The following is a 10,459-nucleotide window of genomic DNA, read 5'->3' as shown; positions in this document are numbered from 1 at the left end:
GGCTAATAGAGTATATATATGTCTTGTGTTTATTTACTGTTGTAGTCATTCCCAGCTGAATATCAGGTCACCCCCGGCTCTCACAGCATCTTCCCTATCTGAATAGCTTCAACTCCCCACTAGTCCTTCACTTGCACTTTACTCATCCACAAATCTTTCATCCTCGCTCAAATTAATGGGGAAATTGTCGCTTTCTCGGTCCGAATCTCTCTCACTTCATGCGGCCATCATTGTAAACAATAGGGTACTTTGCGTATATGTTCAACTGACTACGTCACGCTACTTCCGGTAGGGGCAAGCCTTTTTTTTTTATCAGATACCAAAAGTTGCAATCTTTATCGTTGTTGTTCTATACTAAATCCTTTCAGCAAAAATATGGCAATATCGCGAAATGATCAAGTATGACACATAGAATAGATCTGCTATCCCCGTTTAAATAAAAAAAATTCATTTCAGTAGGCCTTTAACGTGTAGTTCTAATTATTTTTTAAAGGCACAAAAAACAGGTCGGGTATTGATAAACTTACATTTATGAATATAAAACTTAGCCAATGAGGTTGCAAAGGTAAAATGTAGTTTCCATTTTTTTTTTAAATTTTTTAGTGACATATACGGACGGCTATGACAATGCCGCGGCAGAGCTATGACGTCGCGTTAAATGACTCAACGTCAAAGAAAACGTATTTTTAATTTCGAAACAAATGTGGGCACGGTACTTTTAAACGTTAAATCTGAGTAGGTATTTAGGCCACAAGAATGTAAACAAAAGGTTTTTTTTTTTTTTTGGTTTTTTTTGGGGGGCTAATCGAATTGTTGAGCATGTGAACAGAGCGTGATCAGGGCGTTGATGTTGTGACGTCACTGCGAGACGGACCAATCAGTGTGTTGATGTTGTGACGTCACTTGCAAGACGGACCAATCAACGTCCAGCCTATCAATGTACAGTTGATACAATGAGCTCCGCCCTCTTGCCGCAGCGACTAGCAAAGCACTACGAGTGGATATTTCCATATAAACGTCTGTTGGCGCTGCCTATTAGTCTCTCAGGAACACACGCCGCGGTGCTCGCACGTCTCCGGCGGTTTAATTTCACCTCCATACGAAGCTAGCTAGGCCGGGAGAAGAGGAGCAGGTTGGCGGGCGAAGAGTGGGAGGATCTGCGGGCCCAACTGGCGTTCCAATCCGAGAAGACTCGCTCCACCGCCGGGTCCTCGTCGAGGATTCGTCCGCCCTCCAACGTGTTGCCTAAACCTCCACGGGAAGACACGGGACAGACGACCCCGCGTTTGCTCCTCTGCCGCAGCCCGGAGGTGTGCTGCCCGGCAGAGCATGCTAAATAATGAGCCAAAGGGACACACTGGTTCATTTGTTCGCTGGGGGGTAAGTTGCAACCGCCGCCTGCATGTCCACATCGGCGGGGTGACGGTTATTAACCACCTACGGATAAATTGTCGCCGATCTCATTTTATTAAGATTTTTTTGAGAACTGCGTGTGTTTATGCTACCATCGTGCACGTCACTCACGTCACTGTCAAAAAAGTCAACTAATCAGGTGACTTCCGGTCAATGTGTAGAATCCATTCACTTTATTTTACCGAACCTACATTTGTAAAATATGTTAAAACTAGGGATTATAATTAATTACAGTCCCGGTTTTTGTATTTTATTTTAAATGGCTGCCACTTCTGAAGAAAATGGAAATATTGAAGCTTTTATTGTGAAGGACAATGGGGTTGTTACTGTTAGCTTACTTTATAGCTGCTCCCGTCACTTCCGTCATTCTGTTGTAACATCCGACATATGAACCCTTGTGTAAAGTGAAATAAAAACGATCACTGCATGTCGATTTGATTGATATTTTTATTAATTATTTTCCAAAAATAACACCAGCCAAAACGTATAACAGAGGAAAAACGAAACACGCAAGACAAAGCAAATAAAACCAAACAAAAGAAAACAATCCCCCCCACTCACACACACATTCACACATCCGTTGAGAGAAGCTTACATGAACTAGAGAAAATCCAAAATGAAAAGAAATTAAAATAATAACAAAAAAAGATAATAACAATAATTCATACATTAACCATCTGAACAAACCAGTCTATTGACTACACGAACTAGAGAAAATCCAAAATGAAAATAAATTAAAATAATAACAAAAAAAAGATAATAACAATAATTCATACATTAACCTTCTGAACAAACCAGTCTATTGACTACATGAACTAGAGAAAATCCAAAATGAAAATAAATTAAAATATTAATAGCAAAAAAAAGATAATAATAATAACTAATTCATACATTAATCATCTGAACAAACCAGTCTATTGACTACATGAACTAGAGAAAATCCAAAATGAAAATAAATCAAAATAATAATAACAAAAAAAAGATAATAACAATAATTCATACATTAATCATCTGAACAAACCAGTCTATCGACTACATTAGGTAGAGAAAACCCAAAATGAAAATACATTAAAATAATAATAACACAAAAAAAAGATAATAACAATAATTCATACATTAACCATCTGAACAAACCAGTCTATTGACTACATGAACTAGAGAAAATCCAAAATGAAAATAAATTAAAATAATAATAACAAAATAAAAAAGCTAATAATAATAACAATAATTCATACATTAACCATCTGAACAAACCAGTCTATTGACTACATGAACTAGAGAAAATCCAAAATGAAAATAAAATTAAAATAGTAATAACAAAAAAAAAGATAATAACAATAATTCATACATTAATAATCTGACCAAACCAGACTATTGGCTTTCAATAATTCAACAATTTAACATTGTAACCCTAATCTTAACGCACGTCAGGCGTTTTTTAAGTGACACATCATTTGGGGTCTTGCAACTGCATTCTGTAAAAGTGAATTCCAGACTATTGAATCCATTCAAATTAATTAAAGATTAAAGTACCAATGATTGTCACACACACACTAGATGTGGTGAAATTTGTCCTCTGCATTTGTCCCATCCCCTTGGGGAGCAGTGGGCAGCAGCGGCGCCGCGCCCGGGAATCATTTTGGTGATTTAACCCCCAACTCCAACCCTTTGTTGCTGAGTGCCAAGCAGGGAGGTTATGGGTCCCATTTTTATAGTCTTTGGTATGACTCGGCTGGGATTTGAACTCCAACCTACCGATCTCAGGGCGGACACTCTAACCACTGGGTCCCATTTTTATAGTCTTTGGTATGACTGGGCTGGGATTTGAACTCCAACATACCGATCTCAGGGCGGACAAATAAACTATTCTTCATCCTTTTAAGAAAGACAGAAACAAAGGCAGTTCAACTGAACAGCTTTTATTATTAGTATTGTTGCTATATAGTTTTCTCTGCCGTCACCTGCACAAAAAAGCATTTGAATTCATAAATGGCAATATAATCACACACCAAGTCTGTCAAATGTGACACACATTAGGGGAAATTTGTCTTAGCAGCATCATAATCTTTTTTTGGGGACAGGGGGTCGCTTTTTGTGTAAAATCGAGGAGTTGGCGTTAACACATTCTTTCCCTGCACACTTGTAGCTTTAGCACTCCCCTGAAAGTAGGCAAAAGGTCACCGCTGCCTGTGAATGTGGGTCGTCCTTTAGAAAGGTAAATATAGCTGCCGCTACTCTAAAGTAGAGTGCACTTTGACGACGTTATACTGTATTATTCATCTACATTTTTCAACCATTTCGTCGTGACTAGTCAGGTTGAACCGAGAAGAAAAAAAAGATCAGTGCTGTTCTGCCAACTTTGTAGAATGGAAAGGAGTTATCTGAGATTTTATGTTTTTGTAACAAATGTCTCAATGTGAGTTTGTTTACATTTTGCTAATGGCCTCAGTTAAGGTCGAGCCAACCCGATCATCGGTTGGTCGGATTAATTCCGCGTATTACGTGGTGTCTGGGTGAAAGTTCAGCGGGCCCCCTAACAAGAGTCTTGAACCATCACGTGACCTCGTTGCCGCCTCCTCCGGACTCATTTTTATTTAGCCGTAACCTGCAACATGAAACCAAACATCTCGCATCGGACCGCTCTATTAGCTCACGGATGTCAAACTGGTTTTCATTGAGGGCCACATGGCAGTTATGCTGCCATCAGAGGGCCGCTTGGAACAGCGAATAATGTATGAATTTGCCTCTGGATTTCATTATTAATTATATAAATTGTTTTATGTAGACCAGGGGTGTCAAACGTACGGCCCGGGGGCCGGAAAAGGCCCGCAAACAGGTTTTATCCGGATTGCGGAATGAGTTTGCCAAGTATAAAAATTAACCTGGAATTTTCTACTGAAATAAACAGCTTTTCTAAATGTGTCCACTGGATGTCGCAATAGCAATTCTTTGTATCTTTGTAGATGATGCTACATATGTACAAAATAAACCACATGATGTTAGTGCACCAGTCGAGAAAAATGATCAAACTACATAAACAACATACTGTAATTTGATTTTGATATAATTTATTTTTTTTATCTTGATAGATTGAAAATGAACACCAATGAGTTGACTGATGAACATTATCACATAATTTATTCAGAAAATATAAATAACAACAAATAAAGTATATATACACTACCGTTCAAAAGTTTGGGGTCACATTGAAATGTCCTTATTTTTGAAGGAAAAGCACTGTACTTTTCAATGAAGATAACTTTAAGCTAGTCTTAAATTTAAAGAAATACACTCTATACATTGCTAATGTGGTAAATGACTATTCTAGCTGCAAATGTCTGGTTTTTGGTGCAATATCTACATAGGTGTATAGAGGCCCATTTCCAGCAACTATCACTCCAGTGTTCTAATGGTACAATGTGTTTGCTCATTGGCTCAGAAGGCTAATTGATGATTAGAAAACCCTTGTGCAATCATGTTCACACATCTGAAAACAGTTTAGCTCGTTACAGAAGCTACAAAACTGACCTTCCTTTGAGCAGATTGAGTTTCTGGAGCATCACATTCGTGGGGTCAATTAAACGCTCAAAATGGCCAGAAAAAGAGAACTTTCATCTGAAACTCGACAGTTTATTGTTGTTCTTAGAAATGAAGGCTATTCCACAAAATTGTTTGGGTGACCCCAAACTTTTGAACGGTAGTGTATATATACTATTAACCGCAACAGGTAAGAAAAAAACCCCCAAAAAACCCCCAACAACATTATGATTTGCACAATTTCAGAATGTGCTTGTTCTATTTTTAAACAAAGAAAACAATCTGAAATGGTCTTTATTTTTAAGTTATCTTGCCGTGATTTTACCAGTACGGCCCACTTGGGAGTAGAGTTTTCTCCATGTGGCCCCCGATCTAAAATGAGTTTGACACCCCTGACGTAGACTGTCGATTTTACTGTAAAAGCTTTACATTTACAAAAATGTTACTGAAAAATAGTGTTGTTATTATTTAATTTCTTACATTTTACGGTAAATATAAAAACAGTAGCACTGTTTTGTTTTTTTACAGAAAAAAACTGGCATCTTAGTTGCCAGAATTTTACTATTAAATTTACAGTGGTTTTTACAACATCATATTGTTAATGGAAAAAAACAGTACAAGTTCCTCTTTTATTCTGGCAACTTTGCTGCCAGTTTTTCTACCATTTATGGTAATACACCGTTAAAACAAGAGTTTACAGTAAAAAAATGGCAGATCAGTCAACAGAATTTTAACGCAAATTCAAATATATATTTTTTCAATTTACAGTAATATGCTGTAAAATTTATTGTAATTTTTATTAATTTGATGGGTAGTTTGCTGTAAAATCATAAGTCAATTTATTTTTATTTAGACAAAAAAATGTTTGGAAAGTATGATAATATACTGTAATATTTGTTGCAATATTGGATACTACTAAAGTTTAAAAGGTATGCAATTTCAAGCAGTACATATATTTTTTCTGTCAAAATGAAAAAAATTCCATTACATTTAGTGAGAATATATTAGGTACTTTATTGACACATATCATTTCCGGGTGTTTGCAGGCCAGATAAAATGATGTCATGCGGGCCAGATCTGGCCCCCGGGGTTTGAGTTTAACACCTGTGGTCTGGTGCTTATCACCCCACAATCATTCTTATTGTCCTACAATACATTAACCTTTCCTCAACTCGTCTGGTATTCCAGTTCTCAGTGCGATGACCATTGAATGCTAATATCTCGTCGCTATCCCCATTGTCTTGCCTTTGAGTGATTCCCCCCCTAACCTTTTCGTCTCTTGGTTTCTATCAGATGCGGGGGCACCGTCGGGGCTATTTTGACATGTCCTCTGGAAGTGGTGAAGACCAGACTGCAGTCGTCCTCCGTCACTCTCTACATCTCTGAAGTCCAGCTCAGCACTGTAAACGGAGCGAGTGTGGCCCGCGTCGCTCCACCAGGACCTCTGCACTGTCTCAAGTAAGCAGAACCATGTCACATACTTTATTTCACGAATTAAATTGGTGGGAGGCGTGCATAAAATGCAGGGGTCTCTGTGAAGATGCAAAAATAGAAAACATTTTTCTACAATAATTGATGCTGTCAAATGATTTTTAATCAGATTAATCACACTTTTAAATAGAGATGTCCGATAATGGCTTTTTTGCCGATATCCGATATTACGATATTGTCCAACTCTTAATTAGCGATTCCGATATCAACCGATACCGATATATACAGTTGTGGAATTAACACATTATTATGCCTAATTTTGTTGTGATGCCCCGCTGGATGCATTAAACAATGTAACAAGGTTTTCCAAAATAAATCAACTCAAGTTAGTTTAGTGTTACGGTGCGGATGTTCTCCCGAAATGTGTTTGTCATTCTTGATTGATTGATTGATTGAGACTTTTATTAGTAGGTTGCACAGTGAAGTACATGTTCCGTACAATTGACCACTAAATGGTAACACCCGAATAAGTTTTTCAACTTGTTTAAGTCGGGGTCTACTTAAATTGATTCATGATACAGATATATACTATCATATATACTATCATCATAATACAGTCATCACACAAGATAATCACATTGAATTAATTACATTATTTACAATCAGGGGTGTGGAGGGGGGGGTAGGATATGGACAGCAAGTAGTGGAGAGAGAGAGGGAGAGAGAGAGAGGGAGGGAGAGAGAGAGAGGGAGAGAGAGGGAGAGAGGGAGAGGGAGAGAGAGAGGGAGAGAGAGAGAGAGAGAGGGAGAGAGGGAGAGAGGGAGAGAGAGAGAGAGAGAGAGAGAGAGAGAGAGAGAGATCAGAAGGCATAAGAAAAAGTATCTGCATTTGATTATTAGCAATCCGGGGAAGGTGTTAGTTTAGGGTTGTAGCTGCCTGGAGGTGAACTTTTATTGCGGTTTTGAAGGAGGATAGAGATGCCCTTTCTTTTATACCTGTTGGGAGCGCATTCCACATTGATGTGGCATAGAAAGAGAATGAGTTAAGACCTTTGTTAGTTCGGAATCTGGGTTTAACGTGGTATTTTAGTGGAGCTCCCCCTGGTGTTGTGGTTATGGCGGTCATTTACGTTAAGGAAGTAGTTTGACATGTACTTCGGTATCAGGGAGGTGTAGCGGATTTTATAGACTAGGCTCAGTGCAAGTTGTTTAACTCTGTCCTCCACCTTGAGCCAGCCCACTTTAGAGAAGTGGGTAGGAGTGAGGTGGGATCTGGGGTGGAGGTCTAGAAGTAACCTGACTAGCTTGTTCTGAGATGTTTGGAGTTTAGATTTGAGGGTTTTGGAGGTGCTAGGGTACCAGGAGGTGCATGCGTAATCGAAAAAGGGTTGAACGAGAGTTCCCGCCAGAATCCTCAAGGTGCTTTTGTTGACCAGAGAGGATATTTTGTAGAGAAATCTCGTTCGTTGGTTAATCTTTCTGATTACCTTGGTTGCCATTTTATCACAGGAAAGGTTAGTCACTAGAATGGAACCTAGGTAGGTGACCTCATCTTTCCTGGTGATAACAATGTTATGGCGTCACATTAGTACCAAAAATCCAAGCGCTTAAAAACTGTTATCGCGCGCTGATTCTCCACTTCGTGCGCGCGCGACACCCTTTTGCGGGCGCGTGGTGCCTTTGTGCGCGCGCGCTGTCTCGGTCTGTGCGCTGTCATGTTTCATTTTGGTACTTTGGGGGCAGGCATGCTTAGACCGCCCCTTCTTTCTGAATGGCTTTGAAAAAAAAAAAAAAATACAACTTCAAGTAGGTTGTAAAAAAAGGCAGATGAAGTGAAACTATAGCAATGCTTTTCTTTACACTCTCTCATGCACACAGATACTCATGTTATGAGAAGTATATTGTTTCAAAAATATTAACATTAATTGTTGATATTTTAAACATCTTTCAGATGCTCGAATTCAAAAACCACTTTACTACACAAATATTAGGCCCAATGTGCAGGATTATTCTATTAGTATTAGTTATTTTTATGTTTTATCATATCTTAGCCTATTTTTATGTTTTATCATATCTTAGCCTATTTTTATATGGTCTTATTATATTTATATTTCAGTTTTTATTGTATTTTATTTTATTTTATAGTTTTTCATATTGTAGTTTATTTTTATGTTTGATTATATCTTATCTTATTTCATATTATTTTTGGACTTTTACCTGATGTGTATTTTAATTATTTTTAATCCATTTATTTGATCATCTAGTGTTTCCTCAAAGAGCCCCCTGGATCTCCACGTCCAGAGGGTTCCTGTGATTGGCTATTGTCATTGTGTTGTTATTATTATTGTTGTTGTTGTTGTTGTTTGTTTATTTTTATGTACATGTTTGACTGTCTTCATGGGATGTGGGTGTTATTTCTCATTTTGTTTTTAACTATGTAAAGCACTTTGAGCTGCATTTTAAATGTATGAAAAGTGTTTTATAAATACAAATTTATTATTATTATTTTTAGTAATAGTACCCTTACAATCACTCCAAACCAGTTCAATAACTTACCTCTTTTTCAGCCAACATTATTTTATCCACTTCTTCCTCCGTAAATCTTGATACATATTGACGATGACCCGCCCTGCTATACTTCTGATTGCTCAAAGCCAATCAGAAAGAAGGGGCGGTCTAAGCATGCCCGCCCCCAAAGTACCAAAATGAAACATGACAGCGCACAGACCGAGACACCGCGCGCGCGCAAAACGAGACAGCGCGCGTGCAGAAAGGCACCGCGCGCACGCAAGAAGGCGCGTGGTGCCTTTGTGCACGCGCGCGCAAAGGGTGTTGCGCGCGCGCGCACAAAGTGGAGAATCAGCGCGCGATAACAGTTTTTACGCGCTTGGATTTTTGGTACTAATGTGACGCCATACAATGTCACCCACTTTTATGGTGAAGTCATTGACTTTCTTAAGGTTGATGTGGGACCCAAACAGGATGGATTCTGTTTTACCCAAGTGTATGGATAGCTTGTTGTCAGCGAGCCAGGTGCAAGTTCTACACAGCTCAGCACTGAGGATTTTCTCCACCTGTGACTTGTCCTTGCCGGATACCAGCAGGGCAGAGTCATGGTGTGGGTTCACAGTGTGGCACATATTTGTAACAGTGTTAAAGTTGTTTATATGCACACCCTCAGTGCTACCTGTATGGCTGTTGACCAAGTATGCATTGCATTCACTTGTGTGTGTGAAAGGCCGTAGATACGTCCGTGTACCACTCCGTACAGCGACGTTTTAAAAAGTCAAATTTTACTTTTTGAAACCGATAATTTCCGATATTACATTTTAAAGTATTTATCGGCCGATAATATCGGCAGCCCGATATTATCGGACATCTCTACTAATAACTAAAATTCCTTGGGTGAATAATGTAAACTCACTACAGTTTTTAGCGCTGTGATAGCGAGTCTAATGACAGATGTAAGTAAGAACTTTACGCTACTTTATATTAAAAATGGCAACAGTGGAAGATGAATGCTACATAAGAAGGTAGAGAAAAAGAAGAAGCTTATGACTATGGTGTCGGCACAGACTATAATGGTGCACATTTTCAGGACTCATGCAGATCCCAAATACAGATCAGCAGGTACCAGAAGGTAAGAAAAGTTGGTTTTGCATTATATTGCGAAACAAAACGCCAGATAATATGTCTTACCTTATACACACACCATAATAATACTTGTAAGATTAATGCGCCGACAATCCATCAAGCGGTGTGGCTTCATAGTTTACCAAAGTCGTACTAAAAACATTTTGACAGATTTTTGAGCGCCGTGTGTAATGTTCTATATTCTCAATGGAACATTCAAAGTTTTGGTGTTGTTTACTAGCGTCATATTGCAGTCTACACGTATCTCTTATGTGTGACTGCCATCTACTGGTCACACTTACCATTTCACCATGTACCAAATAAAATAGCTTCGAGGTCGGTAAGCACAAGCAGCATTATGCCGTACATTAGGCGCACCGGGCTAAAAGGCGCACTGTGGAATTTTGAGAAAATGAAAGGGTTTTAAAGGCCTACTGAAAGCCAC

The 10,459-nt window shown here is 38.7% G+C and overlaps 1 protein-coding gene across 1 annotated transcript in view; it reads left to right on the top strand.

Annotated features, from left to right (window-relative positions):
* Nucleotides 1–966: 966 nt before the first annotated feature.
* LOC133630610 (solute carrier family 25 member 36-A-like) overlaps nucleotides 967–10,459 on the top strand; it is a 79,649-nt gene continuing 70,156 nt past the window's right edge. The window contains exons 1-2 of the mRNA XM_062022197.1: nucleotides 967–1,380; nucleotides 6,244–6,408. Coding sequence (XP_061878181.1) covers nucleotides 1,340–1,380; nucleotides 6,244–6,408 — 206 coding nt within the window. The 5' untranslated portion in view covers nucleotides 967–1,339. The remainder of the gene's footprint in view (nucleotides 1,381–6,243; nucleotides 6,409–10,459) is intronic.

Source organism: Entelurus aequoreus, linkage group LG16 (genome assembly GCF_033978785.1).
Source record: "Entelurus aequoreus isolate RoL-2023_Sb linkage group LG16, RoL_Eaeq_v1.1, whole genome shotgun sequence".
NCBI classification, from domain to species: domain Eukaryota; kingdom Metazoa; phylum Chordata; class Actinopteri; order Syngnathiformes; family Syngnathidae; genus Entelurus; species Entelurus aequoreus.
The sequence above is the reverse complement of the archived record's forward strand: the minus strand, read 5'-3'. Positions and strand labels throughout refer to the sequence as shown.